Here is a 15,532-nt window from a genome sequence, read left to right on the forward strand (position 1 = left end):
ATTCCGTTGTGTTGTAGAGATTTCGTTGTGTTGTGGCTCGTTTCACTTGTGTTGTGGTGATTCCGTTGTGTTGAAGAGATTTCGTTGTGTTGTGGCTCGTTTCACTTGTGTTGTGGTGATTCCGTTGTGTTGAAGAGATTTCGTTGTGTTGTGGCTCGTTTCAGTTGTGTTGTGGTGATTCCGTTGTGTTGTAGAGATTTCGTTGTGTTGTGGCTCGTTTCAGTTGTGTTGTGGTGATTTCGTTGTGTTGAAGAGATTTCGTTGTGTTGTGGCTCGTTTCAGTTGTGTTGTGGTGATTTCGTTGTGTTGTGGCGATTTCGTTGTGTTGTGGCGATTTCGTTGTGTTGTGGCTCGTTTCAGTTGTGTTGTGGTGATTCCGTTGTGTTGTAGAGATTTCGTTGTGTTGTGGCTCGTTTCAGTTGTGTTGTTGTGATTTCGTTGTGTTGTGGTGATTTCGTTGTGTTGTGGCGATTTCGTTGTGTTGTGGCTCGTTTCAGTTGTGTTGTGGTGATTCCGTTGTGTTGTAGAGATTTCGTTGTGTTGTGGCTCATTTCAGTTGTGTTGTGGTGATTTCGTTGTGTTGTGGTGATTTCGTTGTGTTGTGGCGATTTCGTTGTGTTGTAGAGATTTTGTTGTGTTGTGGCTCGTTTCAGTTGTCTTGTGGTGATTCCGTGGTGTTGTGGTGATTTCGTTGTGTTGTGGCGATTTCGTTGTGTTGTAGAGATTTTGTTGTGTTGTGACTCGTTTCAGTTGTGTTGTGGTGATTCCGTTGTGTTGTAGAGATTTCGTTGTGTTGTGGCTCGTTTCACTTGTGTTGTGGTGATTCCGTTGTGTTGAAGAGATTTCGTTGTGTTGTGGCTCGTTTCACTTGTGTTGTGGTGATTCCGTTGTGTTGAAGAGATTTCGTTGTGTTGTGGCTCGTTTCAGTTGTGTTGTGGTGATTTCGTTGTGTTGTGGTGATTCCGTTGTGTTGAAGAGATTTCGTTGTGTTGTGGTGATTCCGTTGTGTTGTACAGATTTCGTTGTGTTGTGGCTCGTTTCAGTTGTGTTGTGGTGATTTCGTTGTGTTGTGGTGATTTTGTTGTGTTGTGGCGATTTCGTTGTGTTGTGGCTCGTTTCAGTTGTGTTGTGGTGATTCCGTTGTGTTGTAGAGATTTCGTTGTGTTGTGGCTCGTTTCAGTTGTGTTGTGGTGATTTCGTTGTGTTGTGGTGATTTCAATGTGTTGTGGCGATTTCGTTGTGTTGTAGAGATTTTGTTGTGTTGTGGCTCGTTTCAGTTGTCTTGTGGTGATTCCGTTGTGTTGTGGTGATTTCGTTGTGTTGTGGCGATTTCGTTGTGTTGTAGAGATTTTGTTGTGTTGTGGCTCGTTTCAGTTGTGTTGTGGTGATTCCGTTGTGTTGTAGAGATTTCGTTGTGTTGTGGCTCGTTTCACTTGTGTTGTGGTGATTCCGTTGTGTTGAAGAGATTTCGTTGTGTTGTGGCTCGTTTCACTTGTATTGTGGTGATTCCGTTGTGTTGAAGAGATTTCGTTGTGTTGTGGCTCGTTTCAGTTGTGTTGTGGTGATTCCGTTGTGTTGTAGAGATTTCGTTGTGTTGTGGCTCGTTTCAGTTGTGTTGTGGTGATTTCGTTGTGTTGAAGAGATTTCGTTGTGTTGTGGCTCGTTTCAGTTGTGTTGTGGTGATTTCGTTGTGTTGTGGTGATTTCGTTGTGTTGTGGCGATTTCGTTGTGTTGTGGCGATTTCGTTGTGTTGTGGCTCGTTTCAGTTGTGTTGTGGTGATTCCGTTGTGTTGTAGAGATTTCGTTGTGTTGTGGCTCGTTTCAGTTGTGTTGTGGTGATTTCGTTGTGTTGTGGTGATTTCGTTGTGTTGTGGCGATTTCGTTGTGTTGTGGCTCGTTTCAGTGGTGTTGTGGTGATTCCGTTGTGTTGTAGAGATTTCGTTGTGTTGTGGCTCGTTTCAGTTGTGTTGTGGTGATTTCGTTGTGTTGTGGTGATTTCGTTGTGTTGTGGCGATTTCGTTGTGTTGTAGAGATTTTGTTGTGTTGTGGCTCGTTTCAGTTGTCTTGTGGTGATTCTGTTGTGTTGTGGTGATTTCGTTGTGTTGTGGCGATTTCGTTGTGTTGTAGAGATTTTGTTGTGTTGTGGCTCGTTTCAGTTGAGTTGTGGTGATTCCGTTGTGTTGTAGAGATTTCGTTGTGTTGTGGCTCGTTTCACTTGTGTTGTGGTGATTCCGTTGTGTTGAAGAGATTTCGTTGTGTTGTGGCTCGTTTCACTTGTGTTGTGGTGATTCCGTTGTGTTGAAGAGATTTCGTTGTGTTGTGGCTCGTTTCAGTTGTGTTGTGGTGATTTCGTTGTGTTGTGGTGATTCCGTTGTGTTGAAGAGATTTCGTTGTGTTGTGGTGATTCCGTTGTGTTGAAGAGATTTCGTTGTGTTGTGGCTCGTTTCAGTTGTGTTGTGGTGATTTCTTTGTGTTGTGGTGATTTCGTTGTGTTGTGGCGATTTCGTTGTGTTGTAGAGATTTCGTTGTGTTGTGGCTTGTTTCAGTTGTGTTGTGGTGATTTCGTTGTGTTGTAGAGATTTCGTTGTGTTGTAGAGATTTCGTTGTGTTGTGGCTCGTTTCAGTAGTGTTGTGGTGATTTAGTTGTGTTGTAGAGATTTCGTTGTGTTGTGGCTCGTTTCCGTTGTGTTGTGGTGATTTCGTTGTGTTGTAGAGATTTCGTTGTGTTGTGGCTCGTTTCAGTTGTGTTGTGGTGATTTCGTTGTGTTGTGGTGATTTCGTTGTGTTGTAGATATTTCGTTGTGTTGTGGCTCGTTTCAGTTGTGTTGTGGTGATTTCGTTGTGTTGTATAGATTTTGTTGTGTTGTGGCTCGTTTCTGTTGTGTTGTAGAGATTTCGTTGTGTTGTGGCGATTTTGTTGTGTTGTGGCTCGTTTCTGTTGTGTTGTAGAGATTTTGTTGTGTTGTGGCGATTTCGTTGTGTTGTGGTGATTTCATTGTGTTGTGGTGATTTCGTTGTGTTGTGGCTTGTTTCCGTTGTGTTGTGGTGATTTCGTTGTGTTGTGGTGATTTTGTTTTGTTGTGGCTCGTTTCTGTTGTGTTGTAGAGATTTTGTTGTGTTGTGGCGATTTCGTTGTGTTGTGGCGATTTCATTGTGTTGTGGTGATTTCGTTGTGTTGTGGCTCGTTTCAGTTGTGTTGTGGTGATTTCGTTGTGTTGTGGTGATTTCGTTGTGTTGTGGCGATTTCGTTGTGTTGTGGCGATTTCGTTGTGTTGTGGCTCGTTTCAGTTGTGTTGTGGTGATTTCGTTGTGTTGTGGTGATTTCGTTGTGTTGTGGCGATTTCGTTGTGTTGTAGAGATTTCGTTGTGTTGTGGCTCGTTTCAGTTGTGTTGTGGTGATTCCGTTGTGTTGTAGAGATTTCGTTGTGTTGTAGAGATTTCGTTGTGTTGTAGAGATTTCGTTGTGTTGTGGCTCGTTTCAGTTGTGTTGTGGTGATTCCGTTGTGTTGTAGAGATTTCGTTGTGTTGTGGCTCGTTTCCGTTGTGTTGTGGTGATTTCGTTGTGTTGTAGAGATTTCGTTGTGTTGTGGCTCGTTTCAGTTGTGTTGTGGTGATTTCGTTGTGTTGTAGAGATTTTGTTGTGTTGTGGCTCGTTTCTGTTGTGTTGTAGAGATTTCGTTGTGTTGTGGCGATTTTGTTGTGTTGTGGCGATTTCATTGTGTTGTGGCGATTTCGTTGTGTTGTGGCGATTTTGTTGTGTTGTGGCGATTTCATTGTGTTGTGGTGATTTCGTTGTGTTGTGGCGATTTCGTTGTGTTGTAGAGATTTCGTTGTGTTGTGGCTCGTTTCAGTTGTGTTGTGGTGATTCCGTTGTGTTGTAGAGATTTCGTTGTGTTGTGGCTCGTTTCACTTGTGTTGTGGTGATTCCGTTGTGTTGAAGAGATTTCATTGTGTTGTGGCTCGTTTCACTTGTGTTGTGGTGATTCCGTTGTGTTGAAGAGATTTCGTTGTGTTGTGGCTCGTTTCAGTTGTGTTGTGGTGATTTCTTTGTGTTGTGGTGATTTCGTTGTGTTGTGGCGATTTCGTTGTGTTGTAGAGATTTCGTTGTGTTGTGGCTTGTTTCAGTTGTGTTGTGGTGATTTCGTTGTGTTGTAGAGATTTCGTTGTGTTGTAGAGATTTCGTTGTGTTGTGGCTCGTTTCAGTAGTGTTGTGGTGATTTAGTTGTGTTGTAGAGATTTCGTTGTGTTGTGGCTCGTTTCCGTTGTGTTGTGGTGATTTCGTTGTGTTGTAGAGATTTCGTTGTGTTGTGGCTCGTTTCAGTTGTGTTGTGGTGATTTCGTTGTGTTGTGGTGATTTCGTTGTGTTGTAGATATTTCGTTGTGTTGTGGCTCGTTTCAGTTGTGTTGTGGTGATTTCGTTGTGTTGTATAGATTTTGTTGTGTTGTGGCTCGTTTCTGTTGTGTTGTAGAGATTTCGTTGTGTTGTGGCGATTTTGTTGTGTTGTGGCTCGTTTCTGTTGTGTTGTAGAGATTTTGTTGTGTTGTGGCGATTTCGTTGTGTTGTGGTGATTTCATTGTGTTGTGGTGATTTCGTTGTGTTGTGGCTTGTTTCCGTTGTGTTGTGGTGATTTCGTTGTGTTGTGGTGATTTTGTTTTGTTGTGGCTCGTTTCTGTTGTGTTGTAGAGATTTTGTTGTGTTGTGGCGATTTCGTTGTGTTGTGGCGATTTCATTGTGTTGTGGTGATTTCGTTGTGTTGTGGCTCGTTTCAGTTGTGTTGTGGTGATTTCGTTGTGTTGTGGTGATTTCGTTGTGTTGTGGCGATTTCGTTGTGTTGTGGCGATTTCGTTGTGTTGTGGCTCGTTTCAGTTGTGTTGTGGTGATTTCGTTGTGTTGTGGTGATTTCGTTGTGTTGTGGCGATTTCGTTGTGTTGTAGAGATTTCGTTGTGTTGTGGCTCGTTTCAGTTGTGTTGTGGTGATTCCGTTGTGTTGTAGAGATTTCGTTGTGTTGTAGAGATTTCGTTGTGTTGTAGAGATTTCGTTGTGTTGTGGCTCGTTTCAGTTGTGTTGTGGTGATTCCGTTGTGTTGTAGAGATTTCGTTGTGTTGTGGCTCGTTTCCGTTGTGTTGTGGTGATTTCGTTGTGTTGTAGAGATTTCGTTGTGTTGTGGCTCGTTTCAGTTGTGTTGTGGTGATTTCGTTGTGTTGTAGAGATTTTGTTGTGTTGTGGCTCGTTTCTGTTGTGTTGTAGAGATTTCGTTGTGTTGTGGCGATTTTGTTGTGTTGTGGCGATTTCATTGTGTTGTGGCGATTTCGTTGTGTTGTGGCGATTTTGTTGTGTTGTGGCGATTTCATTGTGTTGTGGTGATTTCGTTGTGTTGTGGCGATTTCGTTGTGTTGTAGAGATTTCGTTGTGTTGTGGCTCGTTTCAGTTGTGTTGTGGTGATTCCGTTGTGTTGTAGAGATTTCGTTGTGTTGTGGCTCGTTTCACTTGTGTTGTGGTGATTCCGTTGTGTTGAAGAGATTTCATTGTGTTGTGGCTCGTTTCACTTGTGTTGTGGTGATTTCGTTGTGTTGTAGAGATTTCGTTGAGTTGTGGCTCGTTTCAGTTGTGTTGTGGTGATTCTGTTGTGTTGTAGAGATTTCGTTGTGTTGTGGTTCGTTTCAGTTGTGTTGTGGTGATTTCGTTGTGTTGTAGAGATTTCGTTGTGTTGTGGCGTTTTTGTTGTGGTGATTTCGTTGTGTTGTGGAGTTTTTGTTGTGTTGTAGAGATTTCGTTGTGTTGTTGCGTTTTTGTTGTGTTGTGGTGTTTTTGTTGTGTTGTAGAGATTTCGTTGTGTTGTGGCTCGTTTCCGTTGTGTTGTGGTGATTTCGTTGTGTTGTAGAGATTTCGTTGTGTTGTGGCTCGTTTCCGTTGTGTTGTGGTGATTTCGTTGTGTTGTAGAGATTTCGTTGTGTTGTGGCTCGTTTCAGTTGTGTTGTGGTGATTTCGTTGTGTTGTGGTGATTTCGTTGTGTTGTAGAGATTTCGTTGTGTTGTGGCTCGTTTCTGTTGTGTTGTGGCGATTTTGTTGTGTTGTGGCGATTTTGTTGTGTTGTGGCGATTTCGTTGTGTTGTGGCTTGTTTCCGTTGTGTTGTGGCTTGTTTCCGTTGTGTTGTGGTGATTTTGTTGTGTTGTGGCTTGTTTCCGTTGTGTTGTGGTGATTTTGTTGTGTTGTGGCTCGTTTCTGTTGTGTTGTGGCGATTTCATTGTGTTGTGGCGATTTCGTTGTGTTGTGGCTCGTTTCAGTTGTGTTGTGGTGATTTCGTTGTGTTGTGGTGATTTCGTTGTGTTGTGGCGATTTCGTTGTGTTGTGGCGATTTCGTTGTGTTGTGGCTCGTTTCAGTTGTGTTGTGGTGATTTCGTTGTGTTGTGGTGATTTCATTGTGTTGTGGTGATTTCGTTGTGTTGTGGCGATTTCGTTGTGTTGTGGTGATTTCGTTGTGTTGTGGTGATTTCGTTGTGTTGTGGTGATTCCGTTGTGTTGAAGAGATTTCGTTTTGTTGTGGCTCGTTTCAGTTGTGTTGTGGTGATTTCGTTGTGTTGTGGTGATTTCGTTGTGTTGTGGTGATTTCGTTGTGTTGTGGTGATTCCGTTGTGTTGAAGAGATTTCGTTGTGTTGTGGTGATTCCGTTGTGTTGAAGAGATTTCGTTGTGTTGAAGAGATTTCGTTGTGTTGTGGCGATTTCGTTGTGTTGTGGTGATTTCGTTGTGTTGTGGCTCGTTTCAGTTGTGTTGTGGTGATTTCGTTGTGTTGAAGAGATTTTGTTGTGTTGTGGTGATTTCGTTGTGTTGTGGTGATTTCGTTGTGTTGTGGTGATTTCGTTGTGTTGTGGTGATTTTGTTGTGTTGTGGTGATTTCGTTGTGTTGTGGTGATTTCGTTGTGTTGTGGTGATTTCGTTGTGTTGTGGTGATTTCGTTGTGTTGTTGTGATTTCGTTGTGTTGTGGTGATTTCGTTGTGTTGTGGCGACTTCGTTGTGTTGTGGCGATTTCGTTGTGTTGTGGTGATTTCGTTGTGTTGTGGTGATTTCGTTGTGTTGTGGTGATTTCGTTGTGTTGTGGCTCGTTTCAGTTGTGTTGTGGTGATTTCGTTGTGTTGTGGTGATTTCGTTGTGTTGTGGTGATTTCGTTGTGTTGTGGTGATTTCGTTGTGTTGTTGTGATTTCGTTGTGTTGTGGTGATTTTGTTGTGTTGTGGCGACTTCGTTGTGTTGTGGTGATTTCGTTGTGTTGTGGTGATTTCGTTGTGTTGTGGTGATTTCGTTGTGTTGTGGCTCGTTTCAGTTGTGTTGTGGTGATTTCGTTGTGTTGTGGTGATTTCGTTGTGTTGTAGAGATTTCCGTTGTGTTGTGGTGATTTCGTTGTGTTGTGGTGATTTCGTTGTGTTGTAGAGATTTCCGTTGTGTTGTGGTGATTCCGTTGTGTTGAAGAGATTTCGTTGTGTTGTGGCTCGTTTCAGTTGTGTTGTGGTGATTTCGTTGTGTTGTGGTGATTCCGTTGTGTTGAAGAGATTTCGTTGTGTTGTGGTGATTTCGTTGTGTTGTGGTGATTTCGTTGTGTTGTGGTGATTTCGTTGTGTTGTGGTGATTTCGTTGTGTTGTGGTGATTTCGTTGTGTTGTGGTGATTTCGTTGTGTTGTGGCTCGTTTCAGTTGTGTTGTGGTGATTTCGTTGTGTTGTGGCTCGTTTCAGTTGTGTTGTGGTGATTTCGTTGTGTTGTGGTGATTTCGTTGTGTTGTGGTGATTTCGTTGTGTTGTGGTGATTTCGTTGTGTTGTGGTGATTTCGTTGTGTTGTGGTTTAATTTAGTACGGCTGCACTACTGGGCCACCGTACAGCAATAATGAATCATACTTACATTAAGTTGGTCCAAATAAACTGGGTACTTACTGACCCATATTTTAAAAGCAAGCATTTTGCGAATCCTGTGTTGAACTATAAAATTTGAGAACTCAAACATCAGTAAAATGACGTTTGAGGGCTGGTCAAGTTGTTGGTTGACAACATACAACCATATGGCAACCTTCCAATCGCTCTCTTAAATCCAACATGAAACAGACAGAGAGAGACAGGCTCCAAAAGGGAGTTAATCCCATTGACCCCCTTCATATGTTTACAGCCTGGTACAAAAATATGGTTTTGTTCTATATAGCTAATTTTGCACTTCATGTAGGGGGTTGTCCCACCTCTTTCTTCACTCTGGGCTTCAAAAATGTTTTTCAGAAACCTACGGATGACGAACACTACGTCTATTACTGTATATGCGTACAACGGGCGGACATTATGCAAATGTCTTATCTAGTGACATAGTCACGCAGTGGGATTCGAACTACTGACTACTCGTTTATGGTTCAGATTGATTCTTTCTTTTGAGAGAACTTTACAGAACGTTTATATTGTAAACGTTACATATGTAAACGTTTACATAACCAGCTATATTACACTGCATGAAAGGTACTAAATTCTTTATCTTAAAGACCCTATCAAATGTTTTTCTTTCATGCTCTATTGTATTTTCTTACTTAAACAGTTTGTGGAGGACATCTATTCTTCATAGTAATTATCTTAATAATCCTAAATGTGTATCCCTGCTAAAGGTTGTTTTGTCAACCTTTTGGAATTATGGAAGCATACATAAAAAAATCTCTGTTTTTACTGATACTGTATCTCCCACATTATAATCCTTTCATAATATTCAGAGTCATTTTCTGACTCTGGCTAGATATAATAGGAGCTAATTTTAATGGGCTTTTAACGCTGCTTTTTTGCATTGAATATTCATGACATTGAGAGATAAAAACAGATAGGCCTACAAAATGAATATAAAAGTTTTTTCCCATAATGACTTTCAGCCCTATGCACGCGTCATTACTGGATCACTGGTCTCCATGGAGATGTGATAAAAGCACCAGATGCAATTACTGCATCAATATATCAACTATAAACAGCCCATAATAGTCAGTGGCTATAGTGTGTCAGAGAGAGCGGATCAGCCCATTGCAACAAACCAGAGTAATGCAGTAAATACGATTATCATCATGACATAAAAGATCTAAACACACACACACACACACACACTCAGGAGAGATGCAAAATGGAAGGATGATGAAGATAGATGGAGGAAGGAATCTGGAGTGTGTGTGCAGATAAAGGAGGTTAAAGAGGCAAAACAGGAAGATGACAAATAAAAAACACAGTGCTACAGGGAATGAGAGGCAGAATATAAAGCCTAATCAGGATATGTTAAAAGCATGAATGTCAAATCATTTGATTTTGCCTTTTCACATCACTCTCTGCTTTTTTCTCTGTCATCATCATATAATTTTTGCTTCTATTATTCTGTTTCATCCTCTCACCTGTGGAACATGGAGTTGGGTGTGGTTAGTGCTCTCTGTCGCCCCTGGTGGCAGGGCAGGATAGTTTGGCAAATAGGGGTTAGAAGTGCCAGTACAGGCCAAATACAACACAATGACTGTGTTAAAGGGGAAGACGCTAACTGGTAAATCCCAGCGGCCCAGAACCTGAGCCAAACTGCTGGAAAGAAAAGTTCTAAGGAAGAGAAAAATGGTTGTTTGGATTTGGCACAATCAGTAATTATTTGTTTATGTGAATGTGACAGAAAAAGACTGAAAGAATAGTCTATTTGGTATCAATTAATTTGCTCTTACGTTGTAGCTCCACCAAGACACACAGGCAGCAGAAGCCACCAGTACCAATCTCCAGCTGAGCTGAAAACGCCCATCAGCAGAGCCACCAGCATTCCATTAAAACCATGAAGGCCACTGGAAACCTCCTCCCTACACACACACACACACACAGGGTAAGATCACATGTGAGCTAAGGATAAAATGTGCTTTTTAACACACTATAGGAGCATTTTGTTGATGCAGTGTGAATGTTTAGGAGAATTTTGTTGTGTGTGTGTGTGAATGTTTAGGAGAATTTTGTTGTGTGTGTGTGTGTGTTTGTGTGTGTGTGTGTGTGTGTGTGTGTGTGTGTGTGTGTGTGTGTGTGTGTGTGTGTGTGTGTGTGTGTGTGTGTGTGTGTGTGTGTGTGTGTGTGTGTGTGTGTGTGTGTGTGTGTGTGTGTGTGTGTGTGTGTGTGTGTGTGTGTGTGTGTGTGTGTGTGTGTGTGTGTGTGTGTGTGTGTGAGTGTTTGTGTGTGTGTGTGTGTGTGTGTGTGTGTGTGTGTGTGTGTGTGTGTGTGTGTGTGTGTGTGTGTGTGTGTGTGTGTGTGTGTGTGTGTGTGTTTGTGTTTGTGTGTGTGTGTGTGTGTGTGTGTGTGTGTGTGTGTGTGTGTGTGTGTGTGTGTGTGTGTGTGTGTGTGTGTGTGTGTGTGTGTGTGTGTGTGTGTGTGTGTGTACATGACAAAATGAAGTCTGATACCCGCATGACTCTTATGAGCCGGTTCTATTTAGTGAATCAATAACAGTACCGTGACCTGATTCCCGGAGGAAAGACTCTTATTATGGGCCATTCTATTTAGTGAATCAGTAACATGCAGTGTCGGAGATTCATCCTTTGAGGATAATGAATGTGCTCACATTTCACAGAAATTTACCTAATTTATCTGGATTTGCTTTAACATACTGAATGATGGGGCAGATAGATTGACAGTAAGCCTTATCAGTGGAGAACTAAAAGGTTAGTTCACCCAAAAATGTAATTCTGTCATTAATTACTTACCCTCATGTCGTTCGACACCCGTAAGACCTTTGTTCATCTTCAGAACACAAATGAAGATATTTTTGTTGAAATCCGATGGCTCAGACAGGCCTTCATTGACACTCTCAATTGATGTCATTTCCTCTCTCAAGACCCATAAAAGGCACTAAAGACGTCGTTACAAAGTCCATCTCACAGTGGCTCTACAATAATCATATGAAGCAACAAGTTTTTGAGTTTTTGCAAAAAAAACGTAATAACGACTTATATAGTGATGGGCCGATTTCAAAATAAAGTGTCGTACCGCTGATTCATAACGATTCGACACTTTGTTTTGAAATCGGCCCATCACTATATAAGTCGTTATTTAGGGTTTTTTTTGTGCACAAAAACTATTTTCGTCGCTTCATAAAGTTATTGTAGAGCCACTGTAGTGAGATGGGCTTTGTAACGATGTCTTCAGTGCCTTTTATGGGTCTTGAGAGAGGAAATGACATTGTTGTCAATGGAGGCGTTTCTGAGCCATCGGATTTCAACAAAAATATCTTCATTTGTGTTCTGAAGATGAATGGAGGTCTTACGGGTGTCGAACGACATGAGGGTAATTATAATTATTGACAGAATTTTCATTTTTGGGTGAAATAACCCTTTAAGCTGACCAAACATCAGCATTGATTCAATTATTTTCTTTTCAACACTAAAAAGCATGGAATAATCAACATTGATCCAATATTTAGCATTTAATTTTTAACATTGGTCCAATATTTTTTTAGTATCCAATTTTCAACATTGATCCAATATTACTTAGCACTGACATTTCAACCTTAACCAAAATGATGATTCAGATGGAATTTCAACATTGACCAGGGGCGTAGCTACACTCTAAAAAAATGCGGGGTTAAAAACATCCCAACTTGGGTTGTTTTTAACCCAGCATTTTTTAGAGTGTTTTTTAGAAAGAAATGGACAAACCTTTTTTTAGAAAATGGACCATAATCCAAAATACAACAAAAAGAGTATGATTGTGTTATATTTTTATAATGTTAAATAACTTTGAATATATTTAAAAAATATTTTAATCCTGTGATCAAAGTTGAATTTATCCTCATTACTCCAGTCTCAAGAGTCACATAATCCTTCAGAAATCATTCTAATATGAGGATTTGATGATCAACAAACATGTAAGATTATTATCAGTGTTGAAAACTGTTTTTTCCCCTCAGGATAATTTAATGAATAGAAAGTTAAAAAGAACAGCATTTATCTGAAATATAAAACTTTTGCGACATTATAAATGCCTATACTGTCACTTGATCTATTTAATGCATCCTTTTTGTGAATAAATGCATTCATTTATTTAAGTTCTTTCTCAAAAATAATTTTAAAAAAAATATTTCTGACCCAAAACTTCTGAACGGTAGTAAAATGTTACAAAAGCTTTCTATTTGGAAAAAAAAATGCTGTTCTTTTGAACTTTCTATTCATCAAATAATCCTAAAAATTGTTTTACACAACTGCTTTCTGTCACGGAACGGGGAATAAACAGACGGCAGGCAGAGAAGCGGGATCCAAATGCAGGGGAAATTTAATAACCAAAACAATCAAAAATCAGGAACAAAATAACACTGAGCAAACGAAAAGAAAACACGGGGAACAGAGAACTGCGAAATACCTGCATAACAGCAAACAATGACCGACAGAGAACAACTGAATCACAGAGGTAAAAATACACACCAGGGAACAAGGCTAACAAGATAACAAGGGGAGTGGTAAATGGGAAACACCTGGGAAAACTAATCCACATAAAAAACTACAAGAACTACAAACTCCACAGGAAACAGGACACAGAACAATGCACAGATACCTTCAACATAAAAGTCCCACAGAGTGCCAGACACTGAACAGATGTGACACTTTCAACATTGATAATAATCATAAATGTTTCTTGAGCAGCAAATCATCATTTCTGAAGGATCATGTGACACTGAATACTGGAGTAATGATGATAGATTCAGCTTTGATCACAGGAATAAATTACACTTTACTTTATATTCACATAGAGAACAGTTATTTTACATTTGAATAATATGTCACAATATTACAGCTTTTTTTGTATTTTAATAACAAATGCAGCCTTGGTTAGCAGAAGACTTCTTTAAAAACATTTAAAAAATCACACCGTTCTCAAACTTTTGTTTGAGTTATGTATAATTAAATGGCTGACACCGATTTTGGATCACTATAGGTTGGTCTGTAGGTTTGGTAGGATAGGGGGCCCAAGCTCATATTCTTTCATAGGGCCCAAAATTGCTAGTGATGCATCTGACAATGTCACAATGCTATCTGGGAGTTCACCACAGAATGTTGTCAAAACATGAATTATCTGCAGCTGTAAAAGTAGTTTGTTCCTCTGAGGTTTGTTTTTGTAGGTGTCTATCTGTTTATTCTTGTAATTGCTTGTGCTTTTGTGCATTCTGTTGTGCGTAAAATACATTTTTTTTATTCATTTGTTTTTGCTATAAGCATGACTTTTGTGCTTTGCTCATGCTTGGCTGCCCGAGCATGTATTTATTTGTGCATGTTTTGGTCTATGCGTATGCTTTTGTGCATGTGTGGGTGTGTAATTCCTCACCGGTCCTGTCCCAGGATTATAGCTGTGAGGGTGGAAGCTAAAAGGCCCAGCATCCCCAGCAGAGCCTGCCAGGGGCTCTCCAGCAGCAAAGCAGCCAGAATCAGAGCTCCACTCAGGGGGTTGTTGAGCAAAATCACCTGTGAGATCCCACGTAAACACCACTCAGAGACCTGCAGCGGGAAGGATTTATCTGGGATGTAATGTAAGAAAATATGGAAGGAGAGTTAGAGAGATAGTTAAACCAAAAATAAAAATGCCCCCCCCCCCCCAACCTATATAACTTTATAGAAAAAAAGAAAAAAAGAAGTTTATATTTTGTGAATATTTTTGTCTGATTTTGTTATTCTCTGAAAATTTGCCATGAAAATTCACTTTCATACTTTCATTGGTTAGATTAGTTCCCAGAGAAGAAAAAAATCGTACGGGTTTCAAAAAATATAAGCGTGTGTACAGGGATAGTTCACCCAAACAGATCAACCAAGTTCAACCAAGCAGGTGGAGGTGCAGGTATCATAATGTATTAATTCCTTAATAACATATTATATTAACTAATAATGTAAATGAATGTGTTAATTACCACAACGGGTCAAAGCCATGCATTTCAACTTCCAGTTGTCTGCTTTAATTAATCATTAGCTAATGATTTATAAAGGTATCATTGTTATGACTTTACCTGTTGGGGCACATGACTATTAACTAATTCAAAATTAATTAAAAACTCATAACCACAATTACATATTACTTAATCAATTAGTTAATAGTCATGTGCCCCAACAAGTAAAGTCATAACATAATGATACCTTTATAAATCATTAGCTAATGATTAATTAAAGCAGACAACGGGAAGTTGAAATGCGGGCTTTGACCCCTTGTGGTAATTAACACATTCATTTACATTATTAGTTAATATAATGTGTTATTAAGGAATTATTACATCATGACATATTTAACTAATAACAATGTAATGATTACTTAATCTATGAATCATGTAGAATCTTAATTAGTTGCTGATGCAGTAATCATTATGTTCACCATTAGTAATACATTAACTCATGATTATCTGTGCATTAATTAAGCATGAATTCATGCATATTAGTGCACCCGTATTGTAAAGTGTTACCCAAACATTCTTCAAAATATCTTCTTTTGTGTTCAGCAGCACAAATAAACTCATGCAGGTTTGGAACAACATGAGGATGAGTAAATGATGACAGAATTTTTATTTTTGGCTGAACTATCCCTTTAATGAATGAATGAATTTTCTTTTTTTGATTGTGTCACATGCCTGTCCTGTCTTGTGTGCACATGTGGGTTTTGTCATGTCTCCGGTCTACTGTCAACCCCGCCCTTCTTGTTATCTGATTATTGGTTTATTTGCCCCACCTGTTCTCCCTCATTATCTGCCTTGTTTGTTCCCTTTATAATCTCCTTGTGTTTGTCAGTCTGTGTTGGATGTTTCCCCTTGTGTCTCCGTGTTGGTTGTCGTTTCCCCCTTCCATGAAACGCTGGATCCCTTCCCGGATTACCTCTACCGATCTCCCGAGTCACAGCTGCTCACAGCCTGCCCGTGTCGCCAACAGAGCCTCTCTCACTGCTCCGTCTTACCCGGACTTCTTCAGTGTTCTGAGTTTTCATTGTAGGGTTGGATCCTTCTGTCACGTCACAGACAAGTGAAAATGGTGCGAGGACTCAAGTGCAGAAAATGATATATTTATTTATAACAAATAAACCAATAATCAGATAACAAGAAGGGCGGGGTTGACAGTAGACCGGAGACATGACAAAACCCACATGTGCACACAAGACAGGACAGGCATGTGACAGATTGAGCTATTGCTTTTATAGCTATGCATGATATATGATTCATGAAATCAGTACTTTTCTTAAGGGCGCATTTTATCATGCATTTTATTTTCAGAGAAAGCAATATTTTGTATAGCCTGTCATTCTAATATAAACTCCTAACTTTTTATTCAAAAGTACTGGTACATTATAAGTATGAGCTGAATATTGAGGACTGTTGGACGGCGGTCTCTTACCCTGCATGTGAGTGTGTAATTGTTTCATTTCTCCAGTGCAGTACAGCAGGGCACTGATGGCACGCTGTTTTAGGCCTCCGGGCTCCTGTGGTGTGTTTTTTCCAAAATCCATGTGTTGCCAGTCGAAGCCATTCAGCCACTAGGGAATTTCAGACTGAAC

The 15,532-nt window shown here is 40.2% G+C and overlaps 1 protein-coding gene across 1 annotated transcript in view; it reads right to left on the reverse strand.

Annotated features, from left to right (window-relative positions):
* Positions 1-15,532, reverse strand: part of si:dkey-183c6.7 (urea transporter 2) — a 37,181-nt gene that overhangs the window by 21,572 nt on the left and 77 nt on the right. Inside the window, exons 1-4 of the mRNA XM_067451779.1 lie at positions 15,373-15,532; positions 13,334-13,523; positions 9,706-9,834; positions 9,394-9,586 (exon numbers count right to left, since the gene is read on the reverse strand). The exon at positions 15,373-15,532 is cut by the window's right edge and continues 77 nt beyond it. Of these exons, the coding sequence (XP_067307880.1) occupies positions 9,394-9,586; positions 9,706-9,834; positions 13,334-13,523; positions 15,373-15,484 (624 nt within the window). The 5' untranslated portion in view covers positions 15,485-15,532. The remainder of the gene's footprint in view (positions 1-9,393; positions 9,587-9,705; positions 9,835-13,333; positions 13,524-15,372) is intronic.

Source organism: Pseudorasbora parva, chromosome 1 (genome assembly GCF_024679245.1).
Source record: "Pseudorasbora parva isolate DD20220531a chromosome 1, ASM2467924v1, whole genome shotgun sequence".
NCBI classification, from domain to species: Eukaryota; Metazoa; Chordata; class Actinopteri; order Cypriniformes; family Gobionidae; genus Pseudorasbora; species Pseudorasbora parva.